This window comes from Rhipicephalus microplus, chromosome 5, assembly GCF_043290135.1.
Source record: "Rhipicephalus microplus isolate Deutch F79 chromosome 5, USDA_Rmic, whole genome shotgun sequence".
NCBI classification, from domain to species: Eukaryota; Metazoa; Arthropoda; class Arachnida; order Ixodida; family Ixodidae; genus Rhipicephalus; species Rhipicephalus microplus.
The window spans coordinates 5,845,856-5,869,684 of record NC_134704.1 but is presented as its reverse complement, the minus strand read 5'-3'; the positions used below and the strand labels follow the sequence as shown (position 1 = coordinate 5,869,684).

General features: G+C 44.8%; 2 protein-coding genes across 2 annotated transcripts in view; one reads left to right on the top strand and one right to left on the bottom strand.

Annotated features, from left to right (window-relative positions):
- Positions 1 to 18: 18 nt before the first annotated feature.
- On the bottom strand, positions 19 to 13,101 carry Nthl1 (Nth-like DNA glycosylase 1). The gene is made up of 4 exons (XM_037426314.2): positions 12,535 to 13,101; positions 9,524 to 9,694; positions 6,977 to 7,242; positions 19 to 317 (listed from the first exon to the last, which is right to left on the bottom strand). Exons 1-4 carry the CDS (start codon positions 12,862 to 12,864, stop codon positions 182 to 184), a joined length of 903 nt encoding a protein of 300 aa, XP_037282211.2. The 5' UTR covers positions 12,865 to 13,101; the 3' UTR covers positions 19 to 181.
- A 1,376-nt stretch (positions 13,102 to 14,477) lies between these two features.
- CCT1 (chaperonin containing TCP1 subunit 1) overlaps positions 14,478 to 23,829 on the top strand; it is an 81,187-nt gene continuing 71,835 nt past the window's right edge. The window contains exons 1-3 of the mRNA XM_037426316.2: positions 14,478 to 14,668; positions 20,185 to 20,270; positions 20,675 to 20,803. Coding sequence (XP_037282213.1) covers positions 14,599 to 14,668; positions 20,185 to 20,270; positions 20,675 to 20,803 — 285 coding nt within the window. The 5' untranslated portion in view covers positions 14,478 to 14,598. The remainder of the gene's footprint in view (positions 14,669 to 20,184; positions 20,271 to 20,674; positions 20,804 to 23,829) is intronic.

The window sequence follows — 23,829 nt, the reverse complement described above, 5'->3', positions numbered from 1 at the left end:
AAGCAGTGATAGAAAGGCTTTTTGAAATGTAAAATTGCAAGTTGTTTACTTCAACAAAAAAACAAAAAAAAACTGTGCTGCATTGCCTACTGTCTGTGGATGAAGTAAAACATGTCTTGAGTGAAGGCGAGAGACACCATCATACAAAGGCATTGCACCATGATCCAGCCTTGGGAGGGGCTCACTTTGCCCTGGCATGCTTCTTGCTGAAAGGACACAGCTGCACGTTGAGACAGGATGAACACTTGGGCCCAGCTGGCTTGCAAACTGTCTGGCCAAACCCCACCAGCAGGTGGTTCACTTCATCCCACAGCTCCCTGCAATTTTAACCAGGGCGCACCGATAGCTGTTATAAATCATTTTATTTGCAACTACGTACTACTTGGTGAAAAGAGGATCAACTGCCACCATAGTGGTCTATAAAGAAAGCGACAGAATACCAATCAAGAAGGGTAGGGCATACAATTTTCCCAATGCTATTTACTGCATGCTTACACGAGGTTTTCAGAGGTCTAGAATGGGAAGAGTTAGGAATAAGAGTTAATGGAGTGTACCTTAATAATCTGCACTTTGCCGATGACATTGCATTGCTGAGTAACTCAGGGGACGAATTGCAACACATGATTACGGAGTTAAATGAGGAGAGCAGTAAGGTAGGTCCTAAAGTTAATCTGCAGAAAGCGAAAGTAATGTACAACTAACTCGGAAGAGAACAGCGCTTCGAGATAGCTAATAGTGCACTATAAGTCGTAAAAGACTATGTCTATTTACTTATGACAGGTAATAACCGCAGAGACAAACCACAAGATTAAAGTAACCAAAATAAAAAGGGGGTAGAGCACATTTGGCAAGCACTCTGAAATTATGACAAGTAGATAGCGAGTCAGAGGTTATAAATTATAATACAATGCTGTTCATAATGTAAATAGGCAGACTGTTAGTGTTTCAGAAGATAAATAACCTTGCATTTTATGAAATTTAGTATAATAAATCATATTTTGCACCGGGTGGCACAACAACTAGTATCAGTATAAGTTCGGTGCATCTGTATATATATTGTGAGGTGACGTCAGCTACGACAGAGCGACTCTTGTATTTCCAACACAGGCGCGTGAGGCAGCAACCAAACACGCGGTGAGAGACTACGATGATTTGTATGCGCAGGTGAAGATTATAAACTACACAGTCAGCACACGCAATATTTCCACCCTTCACGAAAGCGCACAGCAAGACGTCTATTCAGTAAGGGTACGAGCGCCAAATATAAGGCTTCAGGCGAGACTTATGGGCGATCTTTGTCCTGCGACAACGACTATCAGAAGCTGAACTAACCGGAGCAACGCGATAAGTCACGGCCGATGTTCGTTCAAGCTTGGTGTAAGAACCCAGGTATCTGTGAAAGAATTTTCACAGAGGCCGGGTGTGCGAAAAGGTGTCCAGAGGAACACTTTGACACCTAGGTAGAATGACACAACATGACGTGTCACATCACAACAAACTTTTTGCTGGGCCTGTATGGTAGAGCTGTTGGCACGGGCGTTTCTGCAGTAGTGGTTGACATGGGCAGCAAACTCTTTAGGAAGGGACGCAGATAGGAGAGAAGCCATGGACAAAAAGCTGGTGTCTAGGACAAAAAATGGTGCACGGCCATACACAAAGAAAACCGGGCTGTAATTTGTAGTGCGTTGAATGGCAGTGTTATAGGCAAACGTGACGAAAGGTGGTAGTATGTTGTCCCAGCTCTTGTGATCGGGCTGGACATACATAGAGATCATGTTTGACAAAGTTTTATGAAAATGCTCAGTGAGACCATTTGTTTATGAATGATATGCCGAGGTGGTCTTATGGATGGCATCATAGGCCTGTAGGACTTCAGCGAGCACATGAGAAAAAAATGTCTTGCCACAGTCACTCAGGAGAACACGAGGGGCACCGTGACGTAAGATAACAGCACACAAAACAAAGTCGGCCACTTTGGAGGCAGCGCCAGAAGGAAGAGCTGCCGTCTCAGCATAGTGAGTAAGATGGTCCGTGGCAGTAACAATCCAGCAGTGACCAGCGGGTGTAAGCGAAAGGGGTTCATATAAATCAATGCTGACGGACTCGAAGGGAGTGGACGGGCACGGGAGAGGTTTTAGAGGGCCTGCGGGAAGAGGTTGTGAACGTTTTCAGTCCTGACATGACAAACAAGAAGCGACGTACTTGAAAACACTAGTGGAGAGGCCAGGCCAGAAACAGCGAAATTTGATGCGATCGTAGGTTTTATGAAAGCCCAAGTGGCCAGCCGTCAAGTCGTCATGAAAGGCTTCTAAAACTTCGAGTCGAAGTGAGCAAAGTGTGACTGGGACCTATCGGCTACCGAGAGGATAGTAAATTTGTTGAAGTAGCACCCCATCGTGAACTTTGAAATGTGTGAGTTGTCATCATAAGCGGCTGTTGGGAGAACGAGATAAGCCGGAGGAAAGTGCAACACAGAAACCACTTTGTCAGGATCAGGTTCGATGCCAAGCTTGCTGACAATGAGACCTAACACGTTGATGCTGCGGCTCGCAAGCCGACACTTCTTGGTATTTAGCTGGAGACCGGCTTTGGCTAGACATGTGAGTACTTCGTCTAGACGTTCCAGGTGTTGCGAGAACCTGGATAAAAAGATGACAATGTCGTCCTGGTAACAAAGACAGGGCTTCCATTTTCAGCCCCATAGCATCGTATCGATCATTTGCTCAAATGCAGCCCAAAAAGCATCACATTCAATTCAAAGAGGTCATCAGGAGTAGCGAACGCTCTTCTCTTTATCCGACTCATGCATAGGGATCTGCCAAAAGCCAGAATAAGCCAAGGCTTGAAAAGTATTCTGCACCCTGTAAGGTGTCAAGGGCATCGCCAGTCCGAGGCATAGGATATACATCCTTCCGGATAATTTTGTTTAGTGCCCTGTAATCAATGCAAAATCGCACTGATTCATCCTTTTTCTTAACTAGGACAACAGGAGAAGACCAAGGGCTTGCTGAAGGTCTGATAATATTGCATGTGAGCATGTCATTGACTTTTTCTTCGATAACCTTGCGTTCTGAAGGCGACACACGGCAAAAGCGACGACTAATAATTCGAGACCCATCTGTGGCAATGCGATGAGAGGCCGCCGTAGTTTGACTCAAGCCATCCGAACAAATGTCAAAACAAGTCTGGTGTTTCATTAAAAAGGCCACTAAGTCATTCATTTGTGTTAAAGTAAGATAAGCACTCAGAGTGGCTTTAAGCGCATTAGATGAGCCTTCTGGCGGCATACACTTAGCGACTGAAGACAAAGATGATACAGTGACGACACATGCTGTGTCGATGAGGCTGGCAACAGTGGAACCCTCTCGCAGTAGTTGTGGCTCTGTTGTCGTGTTGTAGGCAGTGAGACTGGCATGACCATGTGAAAACCGCACTAAACAACAGGGGATCACGATTCCTCAGCGCTAATTAGGGACAACCACTGCCAATGCTATCACTCAACCTAATTGTGTGAATACGTTCTTGGGCGGGAAGAAGTACAAAATCTGCAGCTGCGAAAAGGTGAGGTGACGAGAAATCGTAAGCACTAAAAGGCTCAGTGTCCGTAATGCGAATTACGGGCGGACCACACGAAATGACAGCAGCAGACAGGAAGTCGCAGCCCAATATAACCGGATGAGCATATGAAGAAAGCACAGCAAGTTGTATATAGTGGCGAATTCCGTCAATCAAAACACGAACAGTGCATTTTCCAATAAGGCAAATTGGATTGTCATTAGCACCACATAACACCGGACCAACATACGGAGTTTGTACTTTTCGTAAACGATGACATAGTTTGCAAATAATGACTGAAATGGCGGCTCCAGTGTCCACGAGTGCATCAACCGAAATACCTTCTACACAAGCAGTCAGTAAATTTGCAGGGCGTACAAGAGGACGTGTGACACTTCGACAAAGCACAGTTTCTCTTCCAAAAACTGCAGTGTCCAGTTTTCCGAGTGACTGTTGAGGGACATCAGGGCAAAACGTAAAGGCGAAGTAGTATGGCGGAAGGGCGATGATGAACGACAGCGGGGTGAGCGGAAAGAACGAGGGTCACCGTGTGACAGAGGAAGTGAAGGCTAACATCGTGACGAGGGAATGTAGGTTCCTGGAATGTAGGGGTAAGACTTTGGAGCACGGTCACTCTCGTACAATGAATAACCTCATTGTTCATCTTGCTGGCGCTGGTGGCAAAAGCGGGAGATAAGTCTTCGTATGCCACAGTAGTAGCAGACAGGGCGTGTAGAGCGCCAGGAAGGGAAGTGTGGTTGTATTGGTATCTTGGCTGCTATCGTGGCCAAACGATTGTATACGACGTCTGCAGGTACAGGTGGAGTTGGTGCAGGAGGCCGTGAGACAACTTCGGCATACGTATGCACATGTAAGGGCACAAAGGGTGGGGCATGTCTGACGCTCGTCATCGACGCCAATTGATCCTTGATAATTTCCTGCAGGTTAGGAGGGGGCGAGCGCACAGATGAAGTAGTTGCGCTGGCAGGAACAAGGCTGTGAAGTTCTTCTCTCCTATGGTGCGAATTAGAGCCCGCAGCTCATGCTCGCCAGTAAGACGAGTGCCACAGGAGGTCTGTGGAAGGCGCATTGAGTGCGTCAAGGTGCTGGCAGGTGGTAATGATGTCCTGAACTGTTGTTGGTCTCTGCATGACAAGAGCATTAAAGGCGACGAAGTTGATGCCTTTCAGCACATGGCGAATACGATCGGCCTCCGGCATTCGGCATGTCATTTTGGGCGAGGTGGCAGAAAGCCAGAACGTCTTCAATTAACGATGTGCACAATTCGTCGGGCCCCTGGATGCGGTTAGCACAGCAGGGGGTGCGTTGTTTTGCGCCATAACTGTTGGCAAGCACAGATGTCGACCAGACCAGAGCTCCAGGGGTGACCGGTAGAGCAAGAGGACACTAGATCACAGCACCTCCACCACTTGTGAGACGACATCAGGTACGATGGAGCAAACGTATTTTACAAAACAGGCGCTTGAGCCAGCAACTGAACACGCAGTGAGAGACTACGACGATGATGATCACGATTTGTATGCGCAGGTGAAGATGATAAACTACACAGTCAGCGCTCACAATATTCATGCAGAATAGTTCTTTCCAGAGACAGGGTAATTTTGGAGCATTCCCACCAACAATTCACTGGGAAAGTCACAATGTTTAAAGTTTTTTCTTGAAGCGGCAAACCTAAACTGATCACAATTTGATTTATAACCACTTTGCAGTGAGGTGCTTTGGTGAGCCTGTGGCTGAGCTTACGCGACAGAAAAAAGTCGAAAACATCTTCAGGCTTCCTTCATTTTTTAATCTGAAAATGAAAAAGAAAATTGGCACCTAAACAGAAGTTTAATGCAGGGATGCAACAGCTGAGCCAATTGTGCCAATTTCATACCATTCCCTATTTTTGCGCCGAGCTGCGCCATGAAATTTGCTAAAATTGTGCCATGCCTCAAAATTTTCTCAGTTGCGCTAATTTTAGCGAGAAATGCAGGCCACGTACACTTCCCACCTGCAGTTTGAGTCATCAATTAATCTAAGTGCACAAACTCTAACCTTAAACCACGGCAACCTACCACGCTAACCTCAATCTTATTAGGTCGCGAGACGCGATCGACCAGATAAAGTGACAAAGCTGTGTGCCCATCGGTCCACTCACCACAACGAATACCTATGAGAGGGACAACGCAACTTCAAGACAAAAATGTATTGACGTAGCCAGAAACATTGCGTGAGAAATGTGAACTTCGTGGTCAGCAAAAGTGGCTGTGGCATGTGAGCAACTAGAGCTGGGAGCGCATACCACGTTTTCCGCGCGCGATACCTAAACCCGATCATGAAAAAAAAAGAAGGAGAATGGGTGGGGTTGGGTGTAACGGTGTTCGAAAAGTTATTGGCCTTGTTCTAACCCGTGCACAACGCTGTTAAAACCACCTTCGCCGCAATACACTAGTGCTCTGTGGAAAAGCATATAATTTGAAAGGAGCTGTTAGCACTGGGGCAGTAAATTTCGTTCAATTACTCATGCGTGTATACTACCGCACAATTGTGAGCACTAGTATGTTTGCTCACGTCTGAAAAAGTCACTGGTGATAGTTTGGAGCAGTGTATGACACTTCTGCCATGCCACTCTTAAAAAGAAGTTTTTTTTTTTCACTACCCCTACTACTCAGTTTCACGAATCCCTTGAACTTCAATGTCCCCAGCTTGGTAGATACACATTTAATTCACAGATTCTGTCAAAGGATTCGACAGACACAGCAAGTGCTACTGTGGACTTTATCATTGTTTGCTGATTGGGATAGATCGAAATACTAGTTTTGTAGAAACAGCAGTTCTCATGTTCACACTGCATGATTTGGTAATGTTGAATGGCTTGAACATACTTTTTTTTTTCTAAATGAAAGCCTCTTTTGCTCTAAATTTGGTCTTTTGTTATAAATAATAGATGTTTTATTTCCTGTAACTTGCTCCAAATTTGCATTTAGTGCTCTAAAAGTAAGATTCTACTCTAGAAATTGCTCTCTATTCTACTTGGGATGTTCCACCCCTGCTAATGTAGTCAAAAAGTTTTCGTAGATAGATGGGGTCGTGAATTAGCCATTTGGATGCAAAGTAGCCACCAACGGTAACCCCGCTTAGATTCACAGTGCAAGACATGCAAGCATTTGTCTCTCCGCCTCCCCACCACTGATAATTGATATAGTTCTGTGATTGGGCGTAATATTTCATTAGAACGAGTTTTAGCCTTGAAGAAGTCTTGTCAAAACATTGGCTTGAGCAAACAACCCCTGATTCTTCAATCTTCCCTCAATCTTCCCCTTCCTACCATATTTTGGATTACAGGCTGATGCCCATTAGTAAGACGATAAAAGTAACGGCAGTGCACTTCAATCTGTGATCATGATTTTAAAATGACCTGGGCAGCCAAGCCTCGAGTGCTTTGCGTGTTTGTTCAGCTGTCTTGGTAGGTGCAGGCAGCCAGCCAAGTCTGTTAGAAATGCGGTGCACGTGCGTGTCGACACCGATGCCCACAGTGCGACCCCAGCCGCAGCTCATGGCCAGGTAGGCCATCTTGGGCCCCACTCCAGGGAGACTGCACAGGCCCTCCACACTGTCTGGAATGTCTCCATCATACTTCTCCAGCAACACCTTGGCTGTCTGCTTCAGATGCTTGGCTTTATTCTGCAGGGCAATGAGAGGGAAAGCAACAAAGGAAAGGTCTCGTAATGGGCATGCCCTCGGAACACATAAAGACAGTAGACGCACTCAAACCATACCATACCAAAACATTTATTGTACTTTACCACCAATAATATAATAACTAACACAAGGCAATGCGAAGGCAGCAGCGCTGATGCTCGACTCACCACAAAGGCCCCACGGAAGACGACCTGCAGTATTGTCTCCTGCGGTTTCTGGCGGAAACAAGTCTAGAAACTTCCAGTTCAAAGCTATCATTAACTGCATGTGAGCAGGACCTATTTAGAGCCATCTGAAAACTGGCAGTTGCAATCACCCTCTTCACAGTCCTCAAATGAGGGGAATGAAATTTCAAAAATTCTTTCTGAACACAAGGGTGATACATTCAACAGACATGGCCTTTATTAATCGTGAAATGAATATCTAAATATTGAAGTTTGTCACTAGTGGAAAGCTCATGAGTAAACTTGAGCCCTTGTCCTAGAGCATTAAAAGAATCTAGTATTTGACCCACACACTCAGAATAAGTGCAACTTGGTTGTTTTGTCAAAACAATTAAAAAATCATCAGCAAAATTAAACATCTTCAAAACCTTGTAATATAGCAAAGCGGTTTATAGGTGTCAATCCATGTTGAAAAGGAAAATGTTGCACAGCACAGGTGCGACACATGATCCTATACAGATGCCTTTCTTCTGTACAAACAGATGATCATGAGACGAGATAAACGTTGCGTCAATGTGAAATTCCAACAATGCTAAAAACCTTTCAACAGAGACTGCAGCAGTGTTCATAAAAGGTACCTCTCCCTTTTTGTCAATGCTCTGCCTTAAATAGCTGTGCATGGGGTACAGAATAAAACAGTTTTTCCACATCTATCGAGAAGCAAAGAGGGGTTATCTTCAAAATATCTAACAACTTTGTTGGGATTCTTAACCATGAAGGGATCATCGAAAGCAAGACTGTTCAGCTGCTACTCTTTTCATATTTATAGTGGAATAGCTTCACTATTAGCACAAGATGCTTCACAAATCGCATGGCAAAACAAATGTGATAATCTGTCTAATTCGAGCAGAGTTACAGGAATTTGTCGCACACTTGAAGCTTTTTTATCTTTCCTTTCTTGCCAGCAAGCGGAGGAGGATGACAAGGGGGCAAGAATGTCAATATATCTCGTGACCTCAGGCAGAATCTTTACTTCTTTTATGTACACCTTGATTTTAGTGTAATCACACGCACGCATGTAGGCACATGATATTATCTCGTGGCAGCTGCAGTGACTATGCGGATGCTCAAATCAGCGAACAGCTGTGGACTTGGGTATATGGTGAGAAAACTTGGGCACATAGCATCATTCGTAGAAAAATGAGGGAGTGATTTTTAGCTGACTGAGCAATTGGTAAATTATAAGCTGCGTGCTGAGCTGTAATGTTCGTAACTACCAAGAGGCAGCATTTTCTGACTGTGCTCAAAAAGTGCTGCAGGGCCCATTTAAGGCAATGCCTTGTTCAAACTTGAGCTTGAGTCGACATTGACGCAAAATGAAGAAAAAATAAATCGCTGGATTGCCCATACGCCTACACACAGCTGCACATTCACTTTATCCTTGCGGTGTTTGCATGATTAAAAATTATTTTAAAGCAGCATATACAAAAGGCACAGTGAATCATCCTCACCGTATCGCTTTCGAGTCATCTTACAAGAGACCTTATGATTACATTCCCATCGTGCGACCTAGTTGTTCATGAAGCGCCTGGTCGCAAATAGCAATTGTAGATAAAAAGCAACTACCTACACTCATTCAGTTGCTACTCGAATTTTTATTTGCACGTTGGAACCAATCAGACGTGCAAGAACGGGATAAGACAATTGTGGTGCGAGCAGAAGTGAATGCAACATGGTGGCCCACACAAGCTGGTCTAAACATTGGTCCCCTTGAGTTACTCCTCGATTGGCATTGGTCAGCTCGTAATAAGATTATTTGGTATGTGGCGTCAACAGGCAGAAAAAGAGTGTTCCCCACTCGTCGTTATGGCGGCGCTGACAACGAACGTTTAAAATGCGCACCCTATAAAATGGACGGAGGGAGCTCAGTGCATCGGACGGGTTATTCATTAGTTGAAATTACTGCTACTAATATCCCTCGATCATTAATATTGTGTGTAACAAAAGAAAAAAAAACGAGCCCTTAAATTCTCAATTCTGATGCTTGTGAATGACTCTTAAACATTAAAGTTCTGTAATAAAGTGCTACACATGCTCACCTTGTAAAAGCTAACCGGGTAGATGAGTCGTTCAATCTGCTTTTCATCAGCTCCTACAATACTCTCTGGAGTCAGGGTAAACTCACGCAGGCGTCCCACAGCTGCATGGGTCACTTCATCTTTTGTCTGGCTTGATAACATCAGTGAGACCAAGAGCTGGTAACGAACAAGCTGCAATATGGAATGTTTGGTCAATGCTGTTAAACCACAGATGCATCTCAACATGCCTAAGCACAGTACATATACCAGGAGCTGTATAAACACAAGAGGTGAGTGTTCAGTACTGGGAGATTGAAACAGGACGATTAAGGTTAAGTAACACACATAATATTGTTTCTACCATCATCAGTTGGGGTCAGATTGGCATAACTTGGAATTGAACGCGTGAATCAGGAATGACAATCTTTAAAAACCAGATTCGTCACAACACGACGTAGTTTTCTTGAGCATGCAATCATACATAAAAGTTGTGATACTAAAAAAATTTATGCTTTGTTTGAATCTATAAGTACTGTACAAGGCATTACGCTAAACTGCTTTCTCATGTAGTGTATCACACCCAAGTGGAGTTTTCACAATGCTTGCAGCAATTCAAGGCAAAAAAGGTACATATGTAGTATTCAATGTTACGTTCAGGTGGAATCACAAGGACAGTGAACACGACATTTCATCATTTTAGTGATGAATAGCACCACCATTACGCATTGTAAAAAAAACATGGCATCTCCTGATGCACAGTTCTGCTTTATTGAAGTGAGCCAAGCAGGTGGTAATGGAACAGGTACTGTATTCCATTCACGACTGCAAGTGCTGCTTTAATGCGTCGACTCATTTGATGATGAAGAAAACCGAGTGCCTATCTCTTTTGATTCAGTTTTGTGAGCAGCAACTAAGCTACAAGCTAAGCTTCGATGGAATGCCAACACTAAGTGCACTAGTCAGGTCATTTGGTCGCAAAGTACACAAAAAGGTATTGGTCATTTCAGCCAGCGTGGTTTATTCAGCAGACAGGCAGGATATTTTAATAGACACCATGCATTAGTTCAGGATCATTCCATAACTCTCACAGAAGTCTGCGCTGAGAAGGGTAACAAAGCTCGATATTTTTAGTCCGCTCACTGGCCCCTTTAGCCCGATAGGGCTCTCTATGGTTTTCAAAACTGTATTCAAATTAGTGGCCTGACAGCTGGAGCAAGCCCTATTGGCACAAACGAATTGACCCATCAGGAAGAGACCACATGAAACAATGCAAAGAGAGCTTGCTACACTCACTAGTGCACCCTGGTGCGTGCAAATCAACTCTTAGCACAATCAGTATTCATCATTACAAGTGCACTTGTATGTTTCTGAAACTTAATAATAAATCCAAGTTCACTCGTACATCATGCACTTTTGCTAGATGCTCCCAGTGCACGTTGGCAGCATTTTAAGTGTATAACTTATTATTACAAATGAAAAATATACTTAAAATATATCACAAACATTTCACAAAACAGAAATTACTACATTTACAAAAATTTATAGGAAATTCATTGTGCACAATGCAGTGCCTATTGTGTGAACCAGACCACACGATTAAGTTGAACCTAAGCACTTTTCTCTCGCATATGGCAATATAGGGGGGGGGGGGGGGGAGTCTGGTGCACTGCACAATAGGCAGTTCTCTTCGTGATAATGGCTTGCCTCTCGCAATTCGCTTACCAATCGGCGAATGGGTCAAGGAGAGAATCGACACTTGGGCTATAGTTGGTTGAGATGCATGGCGTTTAAGCGCATGAAGAAAGACTACAAAGAAACACAGGACAAGCGCTTACTCGCAACTAAAAGATTTATTAGAGAGGAAGAATATAAATGCACCAAATAAAGACCAACACATGCGTGTCAAGCAAGTCAAAAGGACAACCATGGCAGCACAACAACGGTCTGATAACAAAGCCAGAAAGATTATTCGGAAACATTATCTAGAAAGGCAAACTCTTCTTCATGTTGGCTGACGCACTGATCTGCTCTTGTTCTTATATGAATTGCTTCAGTCAACTCATGAGTTAGTTGATTATTACTGCGCAAAACAACTTCAGTGTCCTGATTATTACTGCGCAAAACAACTTCAGTGTCGCAAATCAACTTCAGTGTTAAAAGATCACAACTCGGGTCTTGCGCAGCGCTGTAGTAGTCTACCGTCGCCGCCGGTGTCCGTAATCACGTCGCGTGAAATCGCTCGGGACTAGTTGGCAAACATGCCCTAGGCAGGCTTGATGTAGGGAAAGAAATTGTGTTATTATGAGTAACAAAGCGTTTTAGAACAGCAGACGAACAACCAGACGCCACACAATGGGAATAGTGTAACGAGTGGGTCGTCCAATGCTCCAATCCACCACGAAAGCTTGTTCTTGTTCCCCTATTAACTGTGGCGCATACCCACTTCAGGCATAATTCCTCATCATCGCCAGCCACTGCATGAACAATTGGCACGAAATTCCTCGCACTAGTTTAGCGAACACCACACTTCTCAGAAGAATGACAAAGGATAGTGTAGCAAATGCCAGCCTACTACCCTGAAAATACCCAGCAAGTGTTTATAAACAGCTCCGAAAGGCCGCCCTTCTAGCTTTCGCTGTGACTGTGCTGCGCCTTCCGTGCAGGTCTGGTGTTTTTTCGATGTACGCTCCATTCTTCAATGAACAGATCAAACTTGATCGTTTTACGGAAGTAGGCAAGCAACACTACAGAAAAGCTGGAACTGTGTAAGCAAATATAGCCACCAAATTTGGTGGCAGTCTGGCAACACTGCCACCCCGACTATGAAGGTGTTTTCTATGACCCCGACCTTCGTTTCGAGCAGTCGACCTCTTCGATTTTCCACTTCTGGCTACACGCGGACTGCCAAAGTAGCCAGTAGGTCGTAGTCTCGCGCACGGTTTCCAGTTGCGCTCGGACAAAGCGTATATGTCACCGGTAAGCGAGCGCGGCTGAACTGTAAATATTAGAGAGTATCGGAAAGCTGAACACACCTTCTGTGAAACGGACTGGTCGGGGCACTTGTCGCAGCCCATGGTGTCAACGGGAGCTTCGATTGTCCGACGCATTTTGCGAATGTTTTCCAACACCTCCTCCCAATTTTCAGGCATCCAAGAGTGGCTTGTTTCTCCCATTTCACGACGCGGACCATCAGAATATTCAATCTTAAGCACGGCTTCTCTCTTTTTTCTCGAGGGCGCAGCAGCTGTCTGGCCTTGAACGGGCTCTTTCAAGTCTCTCTTTGAAGAGCGCGGAGTAGCCGTCTGAGCAGGCTCTACTGCTTTTGAGTCCCTCTTTGAAGAGCGCAAACGTGCTTTAATCATGGCGATAAAGTTTAAAAACCGAAAATTTGTCACTGTGTACGCTTCATGAACCGTGAAGTGCTTCGGATGGTTTAGTCAGTTCAGACGCTGGTTCAGAATATTCCGCGACATGCGATAATAGAGAAGGAAAGACCATGGAATGACCATACCAATCATGCCAGAGAGGAAGGAAAGCGTAGTTAGAGTGTACTAGAAGTGTTGAGTGGCGTGACCGCGCCTCGCCGCCTGATACCTTTCGCGTTGCCCGTAGCGGCGGCGCTGCAGTCGAGTAGTACTGAAAGAGCCGCGCGCCACGTGCAGAAATTGCTATGGGCTTCGGTATCTCTGGTGTGCTTTTTTTAATGTAGATTTCTTCGTACCTGCCCATCATTCATGTCTAGCACATGATGTCATAACCCTTGAAGTATGACACGCCAATCTGCAGAATCGGAGCTTCATAAAAGTCCTTGTGAGAGATCGAAAATTATCTGGAAGGGGCGTGTTTTAATATGATTTCTTCTGTCTTGACTATTTCTTCGGTGGTTTTTTTTATTTTTTTGTCAGCAGGTTCTTGAAACAGAAATGTCTGGACGCAATTTCGGCGTGCCTGCATATTCACCCGTGCACTATGGCGCTTAGCAGGTGTGCATACTTTGATAAAGGCTCAGAAACGCTTTAAACGCGCTAAAAACGAGCAAGTACACGCTTTCGCAGGCTACGGCACGCGCGTTGCCAATGCAGATGCTTTTGAGATCTTCAGTACTATGAGACGACAGCGCCGCCGCTAGTGTCGCCCGCCGGAGAATCAGCCGAAATACGGCGCGGCCGCCTCGTTCACTCCACTGTCCCACTTCTAGTACGATGTAGCGTAGTTTTTCCTTCATGAGGAATTCCTCCATGAGAAAAACCTTTTTATGACGATGATGATTATAGTAGTTGTTCTCGTTGAAGCGAGTAGTCGTAAATAATAGAGGAAGTTTATTTCTTCCTCCGCAAATACTGTGACCAATCTAGCTAAAAAAAAAAAAACTGGGGAAAAAATGGGGCGTGGGAAATAAATAGCTATGCATACACACTGCACTCATGAGCGTTGCGAGCGGTTCCTTTCTGTGTACGTACCTTGCCATAGAGTTAATATCGCGGTTAATATACTATTAACTTTATGTACAGTGTAAATTTTTATAAAAGGGAACATGCAGGCGCGTGGCCCATCTATGCGTGGCCTGCGCTCTGTCGCAAACGAAACAACTGTTGGACAAGCGTTGCTACATTGTGCTTTTGCTGTAGTCTCCCAGGGAAAAAGTAGCCGCACTTTCTTTATCTGTCGGCTGATGGTGTTTTGTGGCGTCGGTCATACGCCCTCACGCTCTTTTTTTATAAATTATACTGCACAGTACCACAGAACTTTGCCTCTGCTTGTCCTTCAAACCGATCATGCCACCAAAAGCGGTTTGCATAAAAAAAAAAAACGTGAATATACAGCTATGTTTAGTCTTTGAAACACTGCGGCTGCTGATAAATTTGCTTACTGCCTGAAATATTTTTAAGAACATTTGAAAAGAACTATATTATTTTGTATGCAAAGTTTTTTCGCTAATTTTAGTCGATTTTACGCTGCCAACTACCTTACTTTGGCAACACTGCTGACAAAGCCTGAAGCCTAAAGCAAAAAGTTAGCAGAGGCACCGGCGTGGGCTGTCATTGTGTTGCGATATCGGCAGTTGGAATAATTTCAAACGCAAGTTGTAGTCAAAAATGTCTTTTGGCACAGGGCTTTCAGTGTCAGGAAAAAGGTCCTCTGGAGCCTCGGTGCGAACTCAAAATGGTACGTGTCATTGTGTGCGTGCTTGTGGCATCACGTGGGTAGTGTGATCACTTTGTATGGATCTGATTATTTAACGATTCTTGCGGCAGCTTAGCTCGCTATTGACTCTGCCTCCTGTGCGAATCGACTATTGTCGCGTTTTAATAATTCTTAGAACATGCTGGAAACAGCGGCACTGGTCAGTGTTACCGACTTCCGTATATGGGAATGCTTAACCGCTGTCACGTTCTTTCTATGTCCCTGTTTCGTCTGTGTAGATCTTCTCGCTCCATATAAAGGCTCTGTAAGCACGTTAGCATGATTTTGTGCTCTCCAACTGAATAGTTGCAGGAGGATGTGCTTGCCAGAAGCATCCTGCGGGTCGGCTACGCCCGAAGCATCGTGGGCGCATGGCGTCGCCAAATTGACCATAGATGGTTCGATGCTATGTCCCCTTTATAACGGGGCGGTGACATGTGTGCCACCAGGCTATAGTGTACTAGAATATGGGGTAGTGTGTTCAGGCACGCTCTCTCGCCATGCATCGCGACAAGCGTCGCATGTGGACAAAAAAACCGGTTCTTAAGGCGGCGCTGCCGTTGCACGGGCTGGCAGGATTGTCAGCTCTGCGCCGCTCTGCCTCCTCGGGTGCTGTTCTGTGACATGTTCCTAGTGTTCGTGCCTGCTTAACGAAAATTTTTCTGGCAATGCTTTTGCTGGCCACACGACAGTGAGGCAATGTCGAGTCATTGGCGCAACGACACTGCTTTGCACCTAGGTGCGAAACAGGAGGTCCGTTCGATTCGCCTGCACCACGTGAACCAATTCACGAGGTGTTGCCCCTTGCCATTCGTTTCAGCGTTGCAGCATTGACGACCGCTGAACCCTGCCATTCGTTTCGAAAGGTGCAGCGCCGGTTCACGATTTTCCTGCACCTCCTTCGCTGACGGTGCAGGCGCGCGTGCAGCTGAGCAGACGACGCAGCACTTGGGCGTAGGTGGCTTAGGCGCTGTACCCGCCTCTACAAATGCGGTGTGTTTTGCCAAGATGTTCGCGCCTCATAAACTGCCCGCATGTGCGTTTCGCCATAGGTCAGTGTTTGCTGAACGGTGTAACTTAACCGAAAAGAAATAAGGCCAACACCTGGTCGGCACATCGTCATTTGTTTCGGATGTCGTGCTGTGCCTGCACCGCTGAACTCACGCTGCACAATTTCTGAACTTCGCGTGCACAGCCGTGAACCGGTTCCGACCGGTGCAGGTGAATAGAACGGACCTAGGGTGTACCATTGGGGAAAAAAAAAAGTGAGCAGCCGTCGCTTTTCGCTGCACCCAAAGACGAAGCACGGAAGAAGGTTTGGGAAGAGAATTTACATTGAAAGGATGGGTCTTTGAACGAAGGGTGCTCTGTATGTGAGCTACACTTCGAGCCTTGATGTGTTCTTGGAGACTACGTGCACGTTATAAACGGCGAAGTACGCGTACCACGTACAGAGACCAGAGCTAACGTCGGATGCTTTGCTGATGTTACTGCCTAACGCTCCAAGCTACTTATCGAAGAAAGCGCCGTACCCAAGACCTCCGAGAAAGCGGAAGAATTCGGCAGTCGAATCTACCATCTCCAAGAAAACTGCAGCAGCCTGTGTTGACGGTGAGGCCACTGATTCAGGTATATCGATGAACCTTCCTGCTGACTACGAACCCGAGGTAGCGAACACTAAGGGACTGTAGCTTCGCTGGAACGCTTACTCAAGCTTTGTTTACCTTGAATTTATATGAGCTCGATCACACCGCATGTTGTGTCAAAGAGAGCGGTAATTTACGTGCTGTCATGACTTCATTTTTTCGTAAAGGGTCTCCATTAGTCTCGAGAAGCAAAAAAAAAAAAAAAAAGGAGCTGTACACGAAAATCATTGTTCATAAACGTGCCATCTTGATGAAGTGATCATGAACCGATTATTCCACGGAATGACAATGAATTTAATCGGTGTTACTGCTCACTGCAGTATGCCCACTCATAATTAAAAGGTTTCTTCTTGCAGTCTGACAGTGGTGCCAAGTGATGTTTTCTTTTGACTGTACAGTGCAATATCCCGGCCACAGCAGCAGTATTTCGGATGGTGCATAATCGTTTAAAGACCGAAGATTGTCAAAATTATTGCCAAGTCTTCAGCTATGGTGTGCCTGTCATTCAAATGGCAGTTTTGTCACATTAGCAATGTAATTAAAATTGCGTGATGCAACTATCGACAAGAACGGTGCCGCGCGCGTAACGAAGTGGAAGTTGCCGCAGTGTGAAGGCTACGCCTCGGTATAGCAGTAATATAACAAGAAACTTTCGGGTTTATAGATGCTCCTTCAATACCTCAATCTTCATTTTTTATTTGTTCACCAACCGAGCTTTAAAAACTGCAAGCAGTTTACCCAGGGATGACTGCTTTGCCGTCGTTTGTTAATACCTGCATTTAAAGCGTGTGTTGCAGCTTTGACATTTTGTTTTGTTTTGAATGCAGTACAAACAAACCCATTAGAAAGCTTTTAGCGAACGTGTCAGCAATTACGTATGCAAGCGCGTATCACAGGATCGAATCCCGGACGCGGCGCCTGTATTTTCGGCGGAGGCGCAAATACTGAGGTTTGTGTACCTAGATTTAGGTGCACGTTATAGCACCCCAGGTGGTCGAATTTCTGGAGCACTCCCCTACGGCGTCTCTCATAATCGTATGGTGATTTTGGCACGTTAAATCCCTGCTATTACTAATATCAAAGCACAGAAGTGCATAAAAGGCAAAGCGTGAGATGACAGCCCATGCTAAGGTGGCGTCATCTCGTGGCTGTCGATACCAAATGAGTCAGCCACGGCTCCTCCCTGAACACACTACCCCATATTTTAGTACACTATAACCGGGCCCGCACAAAAAAAATACAATCTTTTTTTCTGTGGGCCTGATGCCTTATCTACATCGAATAAATTGATCTTATAACAAAGAAAAATATTACTCTGTCCCATCTCCTTGATTTGCAGGCAGAGTGACCTTGTTTTCCCGCTATTTTTGTTTTTTATCTATAGGGAGCTTGCGCGAACGGCGGCGACGCTATGCACTCTGAGTAGGTAGCCATTTTTTGGTCAGAGGTGGCTTGGGAGTGCAGCAGCGCAGTCGTGTTTACGAGCGATGGTGTAGCTTGCAGGCGTGATTGAGTGCGAGCGCAAGGCAAATTTAGGTCCAAGGAGTGTCGTGCACGATGTCAGCCTCATTGGTAGACTAGTTTTGCATCCCAAAACCATATGACGAGAGACTCTGTGCGGGAGGGCTGTGGAAATTTTGACCATCTGGTGTTCTTTAATTTGTCTTGACATAGCACAGTACACAGGCCTTTGTCATTTTGCCTTCATTGAAATGCGACTGCCGTGGCCGGAAGCGAACCGACTACCTTTGGGTCAGCAGCCGAGCACAGTTATCACGAATCCACGATGGCAAACACATATTCAGCCTGTATTCTCTGCTTAGTTCCGTAGTGTAGAAAAATTTTTTTTGCATCATTTGCCACATGTGCATCAAGGCATGAAAGACGACGAACACAAAGCGCAGCTTGTATGCTCTCACCATGCATGCATTAACTCTTCTGTTACCACGTCTATTCAGATCGATCACTGGTGATCGACGCTTTAGATAGATTTTCGCATGTAAAACTTGTTTCTCGTGCACCCAGCACTGTCTAGTAGTTAGTCCTGCCACTCAACATTCATTGTCAACTCGAATTTGCTTCTTTGGGCAAGATAGTGTTTTTTGACAAACCTTTGCATGAACCAATGTATGTGTGCTGTTGAAAAATGAACTAGGCAAACGAATTTGACAGAAGTAAGTGGCCCTCTGGATAATGCTACAGTAACATTGAAGTTCTGTGATGAAAACAACATTCGCAAGCCAGATATCGAATTAAAGTGCCAGCTTTGCAATTGGACAGTGGTGAGCAGTAATAATTGCCAAAAATTTATGCCAACTGTTCATTAGAGGGATCTTGCTAGGAGTCAGGGGAAAATTGATTCCACAAAAAATATTTCCTAAGATCCGCCGCATGCTTAAAATGTCGAGGTGGCCTTATCAGCCAGTTTACAGAAGCTTTGGTTTCACTTGTATCGTTATATTCAAATTTCATGTCACTAGTTGCTCCTATGGCATCGTTGCCACACGCGCATGGATGCACACCTGTGCTGCAACACGCTCGCGCCGCTTGACACTGTCTTGCAACCTCTCTTTGAGTGAGGATGGGCGTAGAGTTTGACGATGTCAGCATCACAGCTTCAAGTTTTATGACGCCAATGTTTTGCGTCAGATTGAGACATCCGCAGTTGTTCATAGGTTTGTTTTGTTTACGGGCTCAAGTTACCTCATTCGCCACAAGTCTGTAGCTGCTGACCTTTGTGGACAATCTTATAGCTACTCTGGTTACGTGCGAGGTGCACACGTCCCTGAACCACTGTGTGCTGGTGCCGGCTGTAGAGCTTCTCCTAACGACAAGAAGGCCAGCAGAGCAGATCTTGGTCCTGACTACGAAGTAGTTCGAAACGTTTTAGAATTGCGCACGATATTCCTCTTTTTTTTTTTTAATATGATGTGCCAAATGCTATGAAATGTGCTTCTGTGGATACGTGGCAACGCCAACCTCTGCGCAGAGAGGTGGTTCATGAAAAGAGGTGACGCTAGACAAAATAGCGAAGTTCATTGGACATAGTATTAATAAAGGGGTTATGCACATCATAGGCATCCAGCTATATTGGAGCACCTGGAGGCTTTTATTGAAAAAAAAACAAACAAACAAACAAAAAAGCTTTACTGAAAGTACTGGTTTCTTCATGTCTCATGAAAAACCAAGCAATGCGTCACCACATGGCACGAGCAACGCAGCACCTCTGTTCTGGTTTTCTATGTCTATCTGAATATAAACATTTCGTACAACATTTATTATTTTATTTCTTTCCTAGGTCATTTATCCTCAATATTTATATTCTTATTTTTTTTGGTTCTGGCTATTTTGCATATATAGTGTTTTCTATTGCACTGTTTACCAGCTGGAATTCAAATATTACACACCTAATATATTTTTATTCATTCAAAAATATTGTTGGTGTTCTCCAACAAATATTTTTTAGAAAGAGCATTTCATTGTGCGAAATTTGGTATGCTGCGATGCGCGCTGGAGTACTTTTCGAACTGTCCGAAACGATCTTATTGTAACATATGAATAATAATCATTTTCACGCGGTTACAGTAAACCTATCGCCAGAGTCACTGTTTTCAGTACAGCGGCTAAAACTGTTGTTAAAAGTCGCAGCTAACCCGACATGCCTTCGATCAGGAAAAGCCATCCAAGTTAGAAAACTTTGTGGCCTGCATGCTGATGTGGTTTGCAGTACTGTGGGCCAACTGTGCCGGCCCACCCGTAACCTTGTTCTTAGAATTATTTCACCTAAGTTGGACTCTTCTGCCCTTAGGTATTACCACCCAAATAGATGGTTACAGTTCTTTTTCTTTGCAGTGATGGCAGCGTGTTCAATTGCAAACATTGTGAAGAGCTCTTTGGGGCCTGTTGGCCTGGACAAGATGCTCGTCGATGACATAGGGGTGAGCCATTGTCTTGCTTGACGCAAACATTAAAATGTCAGTATGATCAGATGATTCTTGACACCAACTGCTTTAAGACTGAATCGAGCTGCAGCTTTAAAAGATCACCGACACCAAGCAAGCAAATACTACTTGGGATGTCTGCTTTTTTTTTTTACACTCTTGCACATGCCGGCACTGCTGGTTGTTTCTGGTGTAGCTGAGTATTATGTTTATTCTTCAACATTACATTAACCTACGTATGGTGGTGCAAGTGTTGACACTAAAATTGGCCACAAGTATGAAGATGTTGGCAATATTTATATGTAATGCTGGCACATTTACAGTGCTCTGTCTGTTAGACACAGACCTGCTGATGAAATGTCTCAAACGAAAATCGGCTGTATGGCACCATCCTGTTTCAGGATGTGACGATCACCAATGATGGAGCGACTATACTGAAGCTGCTGGAAGTTGAACATCCTGCAGCTAAAGTCCTTGTTGAGCTTGCTGACTTGCAGGACCAGGAAGTTGGCGATGGAACTACATCTGTGGTAGGCATTTATTTTTCTTTCATTAGCCTTCTGGTAGTAGCTAATGGGTTTTCTTCTGCAGCGGTACTAAGAAGAAATGCCAACCGTCACAGTAATGATTTGTTCATTGTAACAGGAACATAACACTTTTAGTAGTAGACGAGACAGAGTTTACCGGAATAATATCCATGGTCGTCACATTTCTGTGTAACATAAAGAACACTATGATGCATCATCCCCAAACTGTGCATGCTCGCATAATGGGGCTGCAGCATTGTGATGAGAATCCAATGCATTTCCTTCGATGTCAGCCTTGGTCCAGTCAGGGGTGGAAGTGCTGCGCCGAAAGGGTAATTTTCACTTATAACGCCAAATTTAGCCCTTCGTCCACTGCCTGTTTTTATGTTTGTTCAAGTCTGGTAGCCCGTTTCTTCTCTGCTTGAGCATTCGACAGCAGGTCTAACACAATGTGGGTTGTGCATCCTCCGAGCGATGGAGATGTTTGATGTCTGCTTGAGCAGAGCCCCCGCTCGCACCTGTGGGCAGAACATTCGATGCATGAGGGACTATAATGTTCTTAATTCATTGGAGATATAGCTATTCAAAGCGGCACGCACCTGTCAAGTGTTTCAGATTTCGACTATTACGTTTTCACTGTTGGGTGGGAAATCTCAAAATCTAAATTTCTGTGTGTGGTCTGGCTGCATTTACAAAAATACAACACAATCTGCTCCACACTTTTTGTGGAACTATTTGACTATCTCATTGTAATTTAAAGGAATTTGTGCTGTGGCCAATGGGCGGAAAGGGAAACTTGGATGTTCAGAACATTATGACGCGCCACGGAATTTCGGTTGTTGAGCATTGGCTGAGATCAATGTGCTGGAAGTGTTACAAGCTTTGAAAGGACGCGCGCAGCCAAAGAAACCGTGGTCACATTCATGTATGGGGACGACAAAACTGGCAGAACTCCAAAAGTGCACGTGCATCCAACGTTCGGCTATACTGTCAAAATGATGCTTCTGTCTGCAAACGCTGCCTACGAACTGCGAGAGATGCAATCATAAACGGCAACAAGCGAATTAGTTTTGAAGGCACGTGTGCGGCCAACGCACAGCAGCTTAAAAACAGAACTGCAACCGCGTGAGCGAAACCGTGGTTGGTACTCTGTGATCATCAATAGCTACTATGAAGGTACAGGGCCTAGAATATACTTCTAGGCACTGTATTGACGAAATGCCGCTAATGCAGCGGTAGATGAAGGCGTTCATGCCGGTCTTTGCTTTTAACTATATGGTGGATTGGACTTTAGCAATTCTCATTTGGCCTCAAGCGAAGCTTTGACGCACACTCTTGCGACAGCCAGCAACGCCGTCTCTTATTGGTTTGTTCGCGTGTGTCAGATCAATGTGTGCGAGTTATTTTTACATAAAGAAATGCTTTGTGCGTATATTGTGGTTTAGAACTCGATTTTGCTACTTTCTTTATTAAACAAAGTTTTGTGTGATAAGAATATTTTCGGTCCTGCTTGACATTAGTACCTACAGTTGATGTCAGATATTTCGGACCCTCAAGGGACCGTGAAAACGTCTGGAAAATCGAGCAGTCTGGAAAAGCGAAAACACACTTTTTATAGGTGTTTTTCGCTGACAAAGAGGGTCATGACAGGAGTACAGGATTCTCATTGCAATTCAGCAAATGCATCGTTTAGGTGCTCTGAAAAGATCCGTTCTTAAAAATTCAAATGAAGAAGATATTCATGTGTCCGATGCTACCACACTTGTACAGACTTAGGCGAATAAAAGTAGCCTATTTTCATCTGCAAGACGTTCCACTTGCCTGCGATCATGTCTGCTTCATTTTTAGCTAACGTTATGCGGTCTCTGTTTACAGATGACAGTGTCAGTGCTTGTGTCAACTCTAAGCTCATTGGCTGTGTAGGCGCGGCCTCTTAGATCTTGGTGTAAGAGTTGTCGGAATCTCCCGTAACTTGATGAATGATTCCATCATTGGTCAATTCCACACATCTCGAGGTCTTTTTCAGCGTCGACGAAGCCTTCAAAGGTTATTCCGACTGGAATCGAAATACCGGCAGCGTGCAGATAATCGGAGGCAACGTTTGTTGGTAGAAGTTCGTCGCACATGCTGTTCACTCCCGGCGAGATGGCAGTCTCTGCCTTCAGTATGAAGCTTGCGTGGCAAAAAGTTTCAAAGGGTCTGTTGCGTAACTGCCATTCACGAGTCAACAAGCATGCCAGCGGTAGACTATAGGACTCTTAGCTTTTCTCGCTGTGGGAGCACAGGCAGCACAGCACCATGCGGCTGTGGTAGAGTGTACTGAAACTGTTGAGCGGCGTGAAGGTGCCTCGCCGCCTGATGTCTTTCGCGTTGACCGTAGCGGCGGTGCTGCAGTCTATTAGTACTGAAAGCGCCACACGCAAAAACTGCTATGTGCTTTCGCTCTCCTGGCACACTTTTTTGATGCAGCTTTCTTTGTGCCTGCCCATCATTCACATGTAGCAAATGCTGTCATAACCCTTGAGGGTTGACATGCCAAAGTACTGAATTTTGGATCGATAAAAGCCCTTGTGATAGATTGAAAATTATTTATTTTATTGAGGGTAAGCCGTTGTAATTGTAATAATTATAATATTGGGGGTTTGAAGTCTGAAAACCACGATATTATCACGAGCAAAACGAGACCTGCAGGCAGGAGTTCACATGAACCAGAGCAACGAAGATGTTCTCTTCTTCTTCGCGCCCAAAAACGCGTATGAGCCACAGTGGCTCGTTCATCAATGGTGGCATTACCCCCTCTCCCAAGAAGCATCGTCTCGATGCTGTACATGAAGGCAAAAAAAGATAAGAAAATTAGAGAAAAATTAGCATGCGAGCAAAATGAATGGCGTAAGGTGGAATAACGTAGTTGGTTGTGGGGACAAATAAATGAGAAAAAAGAAAAATAGGAAAAATGTAAGGAAAAAACGAAACAAAAAGAAAGACGCGAAGTTACCAATAAAGTCAGTCACTCACTGGCGATTCACAGC

Bases quoted from the DNA above. Each gene is read 5' to 3' on its own strand.
- Nthl1 (XM_037426314.2), bottom strand. From the start codon at position 12,864: ATGATTAAAGCACGTTTGCGCTCTTCAAAGAGGGACTCAAAAGCAGTA. The intron at 9,695-12,534 runs GTGTGTTCAGCT...TCCATATTGCAG, and splicing joins ACCAGTCCGTTTCACAGAAG to CTTGTTCGTTACCAGCTCTT. The intron at 7,243-9,523 runs GTGAGCATGTGT...ATTGCCCTGCAG, and splicing joins ACCCGGTTAGCTTTTACAAG to AATAAAGCCAAGCATCTGAA.